General features: G+C 48.6%; 1 protein-coding gene across 4 annotated transcripts in view; it reads right to left on the bottom strand.

The window, feature by feature from the left end:
* The window catches only part of ST3GAL3 (ST3 beta-galactoside alpha-2,3-sialyltransferase 3), a 171,217-nt gene that overhangs the window by 15,795 nt on the left and 141,332 nt on the right, over positions 1-14,090 (bottom strand). For all 4 annotated transcript variants that reach the window (XM_079151928.1, XM_079151930.1, XM_079151927.1 and 1 more), the window contains 4 exons: positions 11,757-11,851; positions 8,909-8,972; positions 7,828-7,923; positions 7,161-7,347 (listed from right to left, as the gene is read on the bottom strand). In XM_079151928.1, coding sequence (XP_079008054.1) covers positions 7,161-7,347; positions 7,828-7,923; positions 8,909-8,972; positions 11,757-11,851 — 442 coding nt within the window. The remainder of the gene's footprint in view (positions 1-7,160; positions 7,348-7,827; positions 7,924-8,908; positions 8,973-11,756; positions 11,852-14,090) is intronic.

Genomic DNA, 14,090 nt, shown 5'->3' with positions numbered 1-14,090 from the left:
TACTTTATATTTATAGTCCATTAGATTTTGTTGCATGCTATGAGGAGAGGGTCAAAAAATCTTTTTGAAAGCTATATTTGGAAAAAAGCAAAAGAACAAAAAGAGGCATCGGCCTGGGGCAGACTGTGTGATGCTGTCAGACAAAGAGGCAGAGCGCCAGGGACTGTTTAGTTTTCGTTTCTTTATCAAGAAGAATGATCTTGGAACTGCAGAAAGAAGATCAAACAAGGTGAAGAGGAAAGAGATTTCCAGAAGAGGCAAGAAGAGAGCTAGAGGATGCAAGGTTCCGAATTCAAAAGAATCAACTCCAAGGGTAATGAGAGTAAGTAGAAAGCCTAATTGTGAGGAAAGAGCCCTGACTGGGAGTTCCAAGTCTGGGGTCAGAATGCTGACTCTCCACAAATTACTCCCTTGCCCTGGGCCTCAGTTTCCACATTTATTTATTCATTTTGGTATGGCAACTCTGCTTCAAACACTGCTGGAGGTGCTGGGCTTCAGGAGATGGAACAAGACTGTTCTTGGCCCCCCAGGGGCTTATCAGAGGAGCATCTAACAGCCCTGGGAAGGGGGCAGGCCAAACATGGAGGTCTGAAATAGGAATCACACTGTGGCACTGATAGAGTGGAGAGCACCGCTGGGTGCAAGAGTGGCGAGGACAAGAGGGCACTGGAAGGGGCTGGCTCCTGGCGTGCTGTGCTATGGAGTTTTAATTTGATCATGCAGGCCAGGGGTTCTCCCACTTGAGCTTGTATTCACGTCGCCAGGAGGGCTTGTTAAAACAGACTGCTGGGTTCATTCCCAGTTTCTCATTCAGAAATTCTAAGGTGGGCTCCTCCCCAAACGAGTTTCCAGGTGATACTGATGCTGCTGACATGAGAAGGAACATTGGGAACTGCTGCATCTAGACAAGGGACAACCATTAGGTGACAGAACAAACCAGTCAAATGTACACTTTGCAGGACTTGAATACAGAAGTGGAGAATGTATGGGAGGGAAACCTGGCAGGGGTCAGGGAGTTAGGAAGCTGCTGAAGTAGTCTAAGCAAGCGTGTATAGAAGAGGCACGGTTTGGAAGCTGAATACAGAGGGCAGAGAAGGTGGTGGAATCAAGGAGGCTTCCAGGTTTGAGGCCACAGGTTTGTAAGAACCAAGAACTGTCCCCAGAACCTAGCACTATGCCTGGTACACAGTAAATGTGCCCTGGGTATTTGCTGACAAAGTGGTTCCTTTAATGGGAGGGCAGAAGTTGTGTCCACTGGATTTAGGATCAGAAGGTCACTGCCAGTACAGGGATGGGTTTAGAAGCCAGGCAGGGGGGATCGAGAAACAGAAGGCAGGAAAAAACAAAACAAAACAAAACATGGGGATACCAGGTCAGGAGGTGAAAGGGAGGGAGGGAGAGAGGGAAGATGAAGATGAGCTCAAGGGAGGACTTTTCAACATGAAAGAGTCTTGAACACATTTATAGAAGTGAGAGGAGGCTCAATAAAGAGGTGAGAAAGAAAGAAAAGATAGCTCCTAAAGAGGAGACAGGAAAGGTAGGGCTTAGGAAAAAATGGATCCTGTACAGAAGAGACCCGTGATGGACAGTGGAAGAGGAAAGGAGGGCTGGATGCATCAAGTGTGTAGAATGGAGATGGGAAGTCAAGGGTTCTTGACCAATGGCGACCTTTACTTTCCCTATGCAGCTGGATGTGAGGTTTGCTTGGGATGGGGCTGGAGGCATGGCAGAACTGAAGATGGTGAGGCAAAGCTGCCACAAGACCAACAACCAGACGTAGGACATAGGACAGAAGTGGCCCCAAGATACCAGCAATGTAACATCATGGGTCACAACCTCAGCTGCCATCTCTCTCTCATGGTGACATGTAATCACTAGAACTGGACTGGCTGGATGCAGAGAGGGGGTGCGGGGGTTAGGGGAGTGTTAAAGAACTTTATATGACTTTGATGATTGTTTTGGATTTGAATGAAAGAATCAATGACTGAAGGAGAAGTGTTATAGTGCAGTGGTGAAAGTGAAACACCTTTGGTCCCAAATGTGGCTCTGCCACTTACCAGGACTCAGTATCTATCTCACGGGGTTGTGAGATGGCAGGCTGCGATAACACATGCATGTAGCCCAGGGCCTGGCATGTAGAGCGGCACAGTAAACAGTAGCTCTCAGCGTTCCCTCAGGCTGTGGCAGATAGGAGCTGAGCCATGGAGGACTCTAAGCAGGAAGGTATGTGGTCAGGTCAGATTTATTTCTTAGGAAGATCCCTGGGGCAGTTAGATTTGAGTTTAAATTCAGCTGTGCTCCATAACTAGATGTGTGACCTTAAGCAAGCAACTCAACCTCTCTGTGCTTCCATTTCCTAATCTCTCTGGTGAGGATACCTATTTACAGTTATTTACTGGAAGGAAAGCTGGGAAACGGAAGAGCTTAATAATGACAGTTCTGATGTTGAGGGATAGAAGGATGAGGAGGAAGAGAGGAAATAAAGCAAAGGGGGCCAGGAGAAGGAAGAGAGGGAGGAAAAGGAAAAGAATGACAATAATAACTATTATGAGGCAGAGTAACCAGATGGTCACAGATGGCAGTGATGAAAGGCGCAGAGGGTGGTGGTGGGACATGAGCCCCATTCCTGAGTGTTCATCGGGGTGGAGGAGCCATGGCCAGGAGGCAGTGTGGGGGAGGAAGTATGAAGTCCTCCGGGCCCTGGCAGGGAGGAAACAGCTGCGGCCACTGGTGACAGCTGCAGGGGAAGTGGTCCGCCAGGAGGCTTGGGCCCGAGCCCATAGTTGCCAGCTCTGCCTTTGGGGCCATAGTGTAGGCCCTGCCCCAAGTCTCCTCAGGTGAGGCTGTGCCCAGGTTGAGCTCTTCCTGGGCAGAGTTCACTTAGGTCTGAACAGAGTAGAGGCTCAGGTGCAGCTGGACATCCAATCCTCAGCTTGGGCCTGGTCCCGTAAGACCTCACATTCGAGGATCTGGTGTCTCTGTGCCTGTGAATTTCTCAGACCGCTAGCCCATCGCTGCTGCCATTCTCCACGGAGGCTCCTATCTCCTCCTCTAGGTCTGGCCTCTTACCCCTGCTTTCAGGTCACCACCCAGCTTAGGCCCTACAGTGTGGACAGAAAAAGGCTTCGTGTCCCCACGCAACAGAGCTTTTCTAATAGTAACACCACTACCAAAAACAAAAATAGGAAATGACGTTGACATCTGCTTTAGACTGAGAACTTACTACAGTCTCTGTGCTAAGTGTTTCTGAATTTCATCATATTTAATTTTTAAAACAACTGTAAAAGATGGGCAGTACCACTACCATTGTGTGGGTGAGACTAAATCTAAGGGGGCAGGTAATCCAGGTAATAAGGGACATAGTCTAAATTTAAACCCAAGTCTGTATAACTTCATAGCCTAAACCATTTGCTCCTCTTTTTTTTTTTTTTTTTTTTTTTTTTTTTTAGTACTGGGGATTGAACCCAGGGCCTTGTGCTTGCAAGGCAAGCACTCTACCAAATGAGCTACACCCCCAGCCCTCCATTTGCCCCCCTTAAACCATGCTGTTGCTCCCAAATTCAGGGTCCTAGTCCCCCTGAGCACGAATGTGGGGCCATGGCTGGCCTCTGAGATCCTGCCCTTCCTCCCTCCCTTCCCAGGGACTGAACTGCACTGGAAGGTCAAGCCTAGTCAAGCCTGTTCAGGGGCCAAACCCCAGCCTCTATTCTCCCTTCTCCATGCAGGGCTAGGACCACATGCACACTGACCTGGCCCAGTGACTGGGAGGGAGGCCCTGATTCTCACATATCTGGTCTTCTCCAGGCCCCAGGGGCCCATCTGTACAGCAAATGGGGTACTTCCAGCCTTCATCCAGCATTGGGAGCCTCCTCCTGATGCACGGCTACAGCATCAGACATTCAGCAGCACTGACACGTGGCCAGGCTGTGCCCTGTTCTGTCCACACAGGGCCATTTACAGTATCCCAAGTGGAGTGCTGTCGCAATGGCCTCTGCACATGCTGCTCCCCTTGCTAGTAATGCCTTTCACCTAATCGCTCCTAACTCTTCCTTCGGGGTCCAGCTCAGTAGTACCTCCTCAAGGAGGTCTTCTGTCCCTCCCTGCCTGCTTTAGGCATCTCCCCATCATGACACCTACCAAACTCAAGCAACTTGAGTTGAAAACAGTGCTGAAATTATTGTCTGGATTCCCAGGGGCCAGTGCAGTACAGCGCACCTCCCTAATGCCTGGTAAATGCATAAGCGCATCGGGGACGGCTGCAGATAAGCCTCTAAGCGTTCGTCAAGAAGCCGCCCCTTCCCATTAGGGCTCACATAGGGCAGCACCTCCACATCTCCAGTTGTACCCTCCTTCCAGCCTCAGCTTCCCTACTCAACCATCAAATGATACTCTTCTCTGCTGCCCTGAGTACACAAGTCCTGCTAGCAGCTCCTATACCTGCTTGCTGGCTTGGCCAAGGATTGGAGAGATCTTTCAGTAATTGTAGTTATTTGTACTACTGTCCAGTAAATCAGGGGACCAAACGGCCACATATAGTAAAGAGCAGAGCTCCCACCTGGTGAGAAAGTAAGGCCAACTTTGTGCAAAGGTAACTTGGTACAGTCTTCCTTTCCCACATCTCCCCGCTTCCTGTTCCACATCAGGACTCCTGGGTGCTAAAAAGGTAACTGCTGGTGAGTGCTCACATAGCAAGTGGTGGGCAGCAGCTATAACTGAGGTCTAATACCAGTTCCAGTCCTGCCCAGCCAGGCCTCTTCCCAGAACTCTGCCGGTAAGGCTCTAGACAGGTGCAGAGCTTGCCAGTAGCCAGAAGCTGCATGGCCAGGATCACCACTGTAGTAGCAGAACAAACCTGTGGCAGAGCACCAGGTAAAAGTGGAGAAGCAGTCTAGCTCACATTACCTGGGTCACAGAGGCCAGAGGAATGGAGTAGAACATGGAGAGGTCATGGAAGATCCCTGGGCTGGAAAAGGGTCCTACAGAGCATCTCTGGGCAGCACAGAGTCCAGGAAGGCCTACTCTAGGTGCTGGGAGAGGTGAGACCATGGGCACCTGGTATTCCTCAGGCAGCTCACTCCAGGTCCACACCATCTTTGACTCTAGTATCAGGGAGGCCCACAGAACTTCAGAGGACTCCTCTATGTCACCACTGTCCCCTTCTCACTTATGCCCACCCACCCTGGGAAAGACTTCTGACCCATGTAAGGCTGGCCCTAAACCCCTGGTGCATGGCCAGTTCAGGCTGAGCGGGGGCCTTAGCACTCCACACCGCCTCACCCCACTGCTCTAGGACCTTGACCTCCTGCTGCCGAGGCCAGGCAGAAACCTTCTCAGTCTTTGGGGAGCAGTGAAGCCCTATTGCCTGCTTCCTCCTACTCTAGCTGGCTTCCTTCTTCTTGGCTGGTCCCACCTCTGGCTCTCCCTCCTTGTTTGGATTGCCTGGCTTTGGCCAGTATGCAGTATGCCCATCAGGACGCAGGAACTGGTATCCAAGCCAATTCTAGATCAAGTCCATATCACTCATGGTGCCTGGGTACCGAGGGACAAAAATCAATGGGATCAGGGCTCTGTTCTCTGGGAGCTCCAGCCTTGAGGGAGGCCTGGGGCTTTGTCATGTGTCTGTGGGGGAGAGAAAGGACATGGCAGCAGGGGAAAGGGAGATAGCCAGGAGGCCTGAGAAAGCAGCCCCTAGAACTCCTGGGGTTCAGCAAGGCAGACCCAATTTTCACCCATTTTTCCCTTGAAAGTGTCTACCTATGACCCTAATTCTATTACCCTCAAGGCAAAGAGAACAGCTGTGGGGATGCTAGTGTCTCAGGCTCTAGGGTTCTGAGAACAGAGGGTTACTCCCTCAGCCCCCATTCTCTGCCTGGTTTGTGTGGACAGTCGGCCTGCTTAAAGTTAGGCAGGCTGAAGGTAAATGATCTTTCTGTTTCCTGGCTCTTTTCTTTCCTTTGGGAAGTTGGGTTAGATACAGTAGAGCCCAGCAGCCTCATTCAGTTTAGTTCTGAGATGGGCTCCCTTCCCCACTGACCCACCTACCTGAATTTTTGGACCTGACTTCTGTCTTCTCTCTTGCTTGCTACCTACTTGATACTGCCTGCACTTGGTCTTGCTTGGGAAAGGGCTGTGGAGTTAAACCAAATTGCACTGAGACCCCCACAGACAGGTTAAGCTGTTCCCACCCCCAACTCTCCTCTAAACCTCCAGAAAGAATAACTAGCTTCTTACTGGAGGCAGAGGGCCATCTGTCATCAATCTCTGGTTACAGGCTTGAGTATCAGAAGATGAATGGCCTGTGGTCTGCAGTACCCCTCCCCTGGGGTGGCTGGTGACAGCTGGAGGGGAGGAGAGCAGGGATGGACCCAGACAAATTGGCAGGTGTCCCTGTAGTCCCAGAGCTGGGAAACAGAGGTCTCAGGAGGGAACTCAGTGGGTGGTCTGCTCTGACCCTACTCTGCCACATGAGCTTACTAAAGAAATGGCCAGATCTTGCCTGCCTAGAATAGTGAGTACAGAATCTGTTCATACCCACAGAACAGAACCAGACTCAATGGCAGGTTGGGGACCCAGCTACAGGTCAGTGGTAAAAGCACAAAGTGGAAGGAGGCCTGGACTAATGATTTTGGAAGATGGTATCCTCAAGTTGAGAGGTCTGCTGTTCCTAAAGAATGGCTCCTGGGGTCCACATCAGGCCTTCCTCCCTTCCCTGAGAAAGAGGGCAAGACCCAGAAGAACAGAGTCCAAGGAACTCACCAGGGAAGTGGAGCTCAGAGAGGCAGCTACGGGGCCAGGACAGCAGAGTGTAAAGATGGGATTAATATGGGGCTTGTGGCCTTAGAGATGGCAGCTTTCCTTCCTTGGACATCTACGGCCAGGGAAGGCCCCTGGGGCCTGTTGGGGTCAGGCTAGGGAAGGCTGGGAAATGGCTTGCCCCTAGGAATCTGGAGGCAAGGAGCAAACAGCAGGTATTTCAGTGCCAGAAGCCTGGCCTCTGCCCCATGGCTGCATTCACTGTCTTTCAGCTTTGGGTATCGATGCTTCTTTGGAAGGCTCCTGCTTGTTCTTCACGGGATTAAGGGGAGGGACTGGCTTGGAAGCTGGGAGTCCATGGCCAGGCTTAGGGCGGGAGGGAAGGAGCTGGTGCTGGGGGAACTCACCACTCTCTCCTTGTAGACGATGTACTTCAACCACTTGAAGTCCTGCCACTTGAAGCCAGCGAGGACAAAGAGAGAGTCACGCTCATACTGCTCAGGCCGCTGCATGGCACCCTCTGGATAGGTAATGCGCAGTGTTGTTTTGCTGCCCACATCCTTCTCGAAGCCCTTCACTGGTGCAGAGTTCAGTCTACAGAGAACAGGCCCAATCAGAGCGTGCCTTGGGCCCATGTTTGAGGAAGCGCTGTGACCCCATTAAAACCCAGGTGCAGAGAATAGGGAGTTCACATCCGGTGTCACCTAGTTGTCTACTTCAAAACCCTCCGCCTAGCATTCTTTTTTAAAAAAAAAAAACAGATTTATTCACTAACATGTGACAAGCATAGACTGAAGGCTTTTACATACATATATTTTAGTTGTAGGTGGATACAATACCTTTATTTTATTTATTTTTTTAACATGATGCAAAGGATTGAACCCAGTCCCTCACACATGCTAGGCAAGTGCTCTACCACTGAGCTACAATCCCAGCCCCAAACCCAGGATTCTTGAGGCTTCTGTTGACCTTAAGCCCAAGTGGCCAGATGGACAGAGTGTTCTCAATGGGCTCAGGGACTCGGGTGTGGACCAGGTCACTCAGGGGTCCATGGTACTGCTTTGGGGAGCTTACCTGACTACAATGTCATAGTCATCAATTCGTGATCCCAGAGACTTGTTGGCAAGGACGCCTCCATTGCCCACAATGATGCAGCGACGGCAGCGGAGGCTAGGGGAAAGAGATGGAGGGCTGTGGACAGTTGTCCACCAGACCTCTTTTCTTCTGTCTCTTTGGCCTTTGACCCTACACCAATTGTCAGAACCAGGTTGGGATAGAGGAAGACAAAAGGGCTTCTGGAAATATTTCTTTTCTTTTCTTTCTTTCTTTTCTTTAATATTTTTTAGTTATAGATGGACACAATACCTTTATTTTATTCATTTATTTTTATGTGGTGCTGAGGATCGAACCTAGTGCCTCACATGTGCTAGGCAAGCGCTCTACCACTGAGCCACAACCCCAGCCTCCCGGCAGTATTTCTGAGAGAGACCAAAACTATACTGTGGAAAGCTGGCCTCTGGACTCTCCAACATCCCCAGGGAAGTAGGTGTGGAAGGGCTTGGGGACCTGCCTCAGAGGCGAGGAGGGGGCATTAGTAAGATGGCATTCTGGGGTAAAGGTTCCCAAGGGTTTGGGGGAGTTTGGGCATCTATAGGGTACAGGGTAATAGGCTGAGTTTGAGGTTCTGCCTAGAAAGCAAGGACAGAGAAATAGGACTAGGGGTCCTAGGACTCAGGACTTGGCTTATTTTTAACTCAGAGGCACTCAGGTTCCCAGTAGCCACCAATGAGTCTATTCATTCTGTTTCTGCCACCGCTGATCCTAGGGCTTCCCTGCTCCAGGGTCTGCTGGTTTTACAGCTGTCACTGTCTACTGGACGTAAGCCCTGCTCCCACTACCCCTCAATCCCACCACCCCTCAATTCCATGCACCAGGCTGATTATGGCCCCAGTGTCTTCAGGTCTAACCCTCAAATACTGACAGTCCAGTGGAGTGGGTCCACTTATCTACTCCACCCACTCCAGTGTGTGTACTCTATGTCACATGTGCAGATATGCTGGAGAATCTGCCCATGTCCGGGAAAGGCCAGCTGGACTTCAACACCTGGCACTTGCGGGCAGTCAGGGACCAGCAGGCTGGACAGCAAGTGGCTCACCTATCCAAGGCAGGAGTCAGGCGATACTCTTTGGTAACTGACAAGATGGCTTTGATCAGATTGTCTGTGGACAAAGATAGAAGGTATTAGAGGGTCACTAAGTTCCCATAAAATGTTTGCTGATGACTCTACTAGAAAGCAGTAGTTCCTGGGGCCAGAGGTTGGGAGAGGAAGCTATGAACACAAGGTTGGGCCGGACTGCAACATTCTCCCTGAAAAAGGAGACATGGGCAGGGAGACAGCAGAAATATCTCAGCTGGAGCCAGTCCTCTAACGGTAGCACACGAGTTCTTCCCAGGGCTTCTTCACCTTCCTTGGAGACTCATCTGACTTTGAGACTCCGGAGTCAGGCCCAGGATGTGCGTTCCTAGGCATCTCAGTCTCCCCTAGAAATGGAGCCCCTACCTGGAGGCAGAGACCACATTGTGCTTACCTCTGTGTCCCACCAAGTAGACTCCAGGGAACAAATGAAAACAGCAGTGATGAAGAGCCCACCCAGGAAGACACGTGCTTACTTCTGGTACTGCCCTTTCCATGCCCTTCCCTCTCACTGCCATCTCTGACCCTGCTCTTTGTCTGGCTTCTCCCTCTTCACCTCTTCAACCCCTGCAGTCTGGCATCTGCCCACCTGCTCTCTCTGCCTCAAGTGCTCTCGGCAAGGACACCTGCGACCTCTGTGCTCTCAGATCCCGTGACCACTACTCGGCCTCATCTTCTTGGCCTCTCTTTGCTTTTGACAATGGTTACTGCTCTTCTTCCGAACTCTGCTACATAAGAGCTCGTGATCTCATATAAATGACTGACTTTCCTTAAATTTTGGTTTCCCTCATTTCCAAAATGAAGATAATTTCCTACTGTGTAGAGTTGTCAGAAAGATATAACTAATGTACATACAAATCTAAAGTGCTGGCCACAACGGAAACCATCTTAAAAATACCAAATAAGGATGTAGGTGTGCAAAGACTAGGTCCTTGAAACTCTACTCTTAGTGGCCCCAAACTGAAAAACACGTATTTGTACAAGAATGTTCACTGCAAACTGTAAAATACTGGAGGCAACCCAAAAGTCTACCAAAGGAAAACAGATCACCTGTGGTACATACATGAAACACTACACAGTAGTCAAAAAATAAAAATAAAAAAAATCAATGACCTAGGACAATATGTACCAATGGAAATAAAGCTAAAAATTGTAAGTAAAAAAAAACCAAAAAACAAACAAACAAAAAAACAAAAAACAAACAAACAAAAAAACACTGGCTTGAAGAATACACACACATACATATGATATATAATGATATGTATGTATAAAGTTTGAAACATGCAAAAATCTATTTATATATATGTATATTTTTTCTTTTGGTACTGGGGATTAAACCAGGGTGCTTTATCCACCGAGTTACATCTCCAGCCCATTTTATTTTATTTTATTATTTTGTTTTTTTATTTTTATTTTTTTGTGGTGCTGAGGATTGAACCAGGGCCTTGTGCTTGCAAGGCAAGCACTCTACCAACTGAGCTATATCCCTACCCTGCCCATTTTATTTTGAGGCAGCATCGTGCAAAATTGCTAAGGCTGGCCTTGAACTTTTGATTCTTCTATCTCAGCCTCCTGAGTTGCTTGCATCACAGGTGTGTGTGATCACACTTGACCAAAATCAGTATATTTTGAATGGATATCTAAATATGTCACAAGTAGGGTGTGATAGTGCCACTAACTGGCCAAGGTCAAGGATGTGGATGGGCCTGGTTTTCTAGAAGGGACTCTTTACAAGAAAGGGCACTCATGAGCAGCTGCTCTCTTGTTGCTGGCTAGTGGTTCTGTATTGATCTTCTCTGGCCTTTGTAGCTGTGTGATCAGAATCTCGAGTGTGGATTTAGGAGAAGATGGGCTGTTTGGCTATGTGTACCCAGAAAGGAGTTCTTCATATGGTGCCCTTGGAAGCTTAAAATCAAAGCATCAGTTCAACAGCATTCCTGCTGGCCACTGTCTTCTTTTCAGGGAGGGTGGGCTAGCTAAGTAGAGGTATTCTTCAGTTTCCTGGCCAAAGATACCACCCCTTTAACAGCTGTTTTAATTCCTGTCACAACCTTATGCAATAGTACTCTTCTTTCCATTAAGCTGATGAAGAAACTAAAGCACAGACTGGCTACTGAGTCCAAGGTCACAGCTCATAAAGAGATAGTATGGGGATCTGATGCTGTCTGACTCTAAAGCCCCAGTTCTTTCCCGCCAGACCACAAAACAGCAAAGGAACAACTTAGAAGCAGAAGTTTTAAACCATTAGGGATGGAAAGTCCATTAGGAGGGAACTGTGTGGGAAAGGTCCCTAAGGTGATGGAGGGGATAGTTTCTAAAAGCATATAGGGAAATGTCAGTCATGCACAAGACAAGAAGAATTGGAAGGGAGTCTAGGTTAGGGTGGAGGACATCAGGCAGGGATGTTTCTTGGGGGAGGCCTCTGTTTTCTCCATCATATCTAGGGTAACGTCTTTGGCATCTCTCTTTAGTGATCTGACCGTTCCTCATGCTTCCCCTGGCAGAGCCCTTCTGTCCTGCATTCTCAGTACCTTTATCTCCATTAAACTTGAGTTTTCTGAGGAGAGGGACCACGTCCACGTATGTCACTGTTACAGACCCAGCCCCTGGCAAAGCGGCAGGTTCAATAAATATTCCATTAAAGAAGTATGAGGAAAGGAAGGAAGAGAAGGAGGAGACAGGTGCTGCTGAGAGTGGAGGATGGGTGGCTCCTCAGCACGGGGACTTTTGAGGATACAGTGCTGTCCTGAAGCATGGGGAGACGGTTTAGGGAATGAGAGGTTAGTGTAGGTCAGGGTTCCCAACATACCTTGACCTTTGATCCCAAAAGGCGGCACAAACTCCCGAATCCTAGCCCACTTGCGAAAGGAGTCATCCAGGAACATGGGTGCTGGTTTGGAGAACCTGGAATACAACAGGGCTTTGAGGATCACAAAATGTAATAGGCTGGCGCACGGGTTGGCTCTTCTGTGCATCAGTCTTGGTGACGGGCCTGTGAGAAGCCACCGTCCAGTCTACCTCCCTCACCCCAGCCTGTTCACGAGGTAGCAGCTGAGCTTGTCGAGTGGAGCCTGAGTCAGAGGGAACAGGCCTGATCGGTCTTTATTTGGCCAGCTGTAGGAGTGGAGGGACCAGATTTGCTGGATGAGGCTTAATGCTCAGAGCTGGAAGCTCTCTCTGGAAGGTTATCCATGCAGCCATCTACAGTCACTGCTGCCCACTCTGTTCCTGCAATCTGGGAACATGGGGATAAGATGCTGTCCAGTCAGCAGAAAAATATCCAAAAGTACAGCCAGCGCAAGGAAACAGAATTTTAGAGAAGATTCTGGGAAGCAGACCACCCAGGCTGGGGAAGAAGGAGAATTCATGGTTAGAGGGCAAAGCACGGTAAAAGCTATAAGAGATAGAAGTCTGGTAGAGAAAAGAAAGAAAAGGTAGAGTGAGAGGTGAGGTTTCAGACCAGAAGGGACTGGAAAGCAATTTTTTTTTTTTCAGGATTGAGGATTGAACCCAGGGCCTTGTTCATGCTAAGCAAGTGCTCTGCCACTGAGCTAAATTCCCAACCCCTGGAGTCTGTTTTTTGATGGAGAGAAGGAAAGAGCCCCGAATTTAAGGGGAGAGGTTTATTTGGCCTAGAGGAGAAATGGGAGGGGTGGGGGAGAGAGGCAGTAAGTGTCACTGTTCTTGGGTAGGGCAGGCCGCAGTATTAGGGAGATGAGATGAGGTCTGCAGGGATGCAAAGGCAAACGAGGCACAGAGGTGAAGGCACAGAAGTCAACCTCTTTCAAGATGCCTGGAGAACTCAACTTCACATGGAATCTAACTTGGTTTGAGATCCTTTTTGGGCACCTGTAGCCCACATAATGGTCGGTTCCCGTCACTGTGTGCTTATTAGAGTCTTGCTGTGGGGGCAGCTTAGGGCCTTTCTGGCTAAGAATGATCAATGTGGCTTATGTCTTAGTGGTTCTGCCCTAATTTTAACTCAACCTGAATCAGCCTGCTGAACAACAGGAAGCCCAGAACTAAAATCTGCCCCTCCTAACATACTATATAACACAAATATCCATTTCTTATTCACATCATCACTAACACCATGATACCAATGTCTCAGGAGGAATAGTATCAGTGATCACTCAGAGGTCTCATTCGTTAGAAACTCTGACATGAACTTGAAAGAGGAGGAAAATGTTCAGTCCTGCTCCCTCCCCCATCTCTTATTGCTAAGATGTCAACACTCCATAGCACCACAAGTTGGGAATGGCTTTCCTTTAGACTCCTGGGTGCCAGCAACTGAGTGAGTGCACTTCCCCTGTGTATGAGGACAATGCCCATTTCCTGTGCCTAGTACATAAGATCTAAGTAAATTAATATCCTTGAAGTTTCACCAGAGGCACTGAGGATCCTGGCCAGGTTATGAGTGATATCAAAGGAAACAAAGTCCCTTGATACCCCTGCATCAAGAACTTTTCTGTCAGGACTGAGCTTATAAAATTTTTGTAAAGTTTCTGAGTCAAGCTTGGACAGGATTTTATCTGCTTCCCAATGTGTACTGGATGTCACATGCTAGCAGAATCTCCTAAGATCTAGCCAAATGATCTCAGCACATTTTTTCCTTTTCTTCTCCCAACCCCCTTTTTTCAGATTATGAGCAAGCATATTATTGTAATTTCTTCTTTTAAAAAACATCTTACTTTTTTTGTAACCTATAATGTGTGTTCATTTTGGAAAAAATACAGGTAAGCTCACACCCATAAACCTATACCTCAGAGACCATCTTGGTACGCATGCACATGGATTTTCCTCTTCTCATCACTTCATAGCCTGACTTTCTCCTAATATAGAGACTGTGTCAAACAATGAAAACTACAAGCTGCTGGAAATGTGGTATGTATCACCCTAAAGAGTGACATGTAAAGGATGGATAAATGAAGATGTCGCCCCAGGGCAGGAACTGCTATATCAGCAATAGCCAAAACAAGTTCAGGGACTGATCATGGAAAAAGCATTTAATAGGCCTAATAAGGGCTCCTCAGAACCTCTGCCCTCAGTGTGTAACTTATTCCTTTCTTACTTTTATGACCTGTGTTCAGACACTGGCCACTGCACCTCGTTCTTCCATCAGGCCTTTGTGTCTCAGGCACGC

Source organism: Sciurus vulgaris (genome assembly GCF_902686455.1).
Source record: "Sciurus vulgaris genome assembly, chromosome: 1".
In the NCBI taxonomy this organism is placed as follows: domain Eukaryota; kingdom Metazoa; phylum Chordata; class Mammalia; order Rodentia; family Sciuridae; genus Sciurus; species Sciurus vulgaris.
The sequence above is the reverse complement of the archived record's forward strand: the minus strand, read 5'-3'. Positions and strand labels throughout refer to the sequence as shown.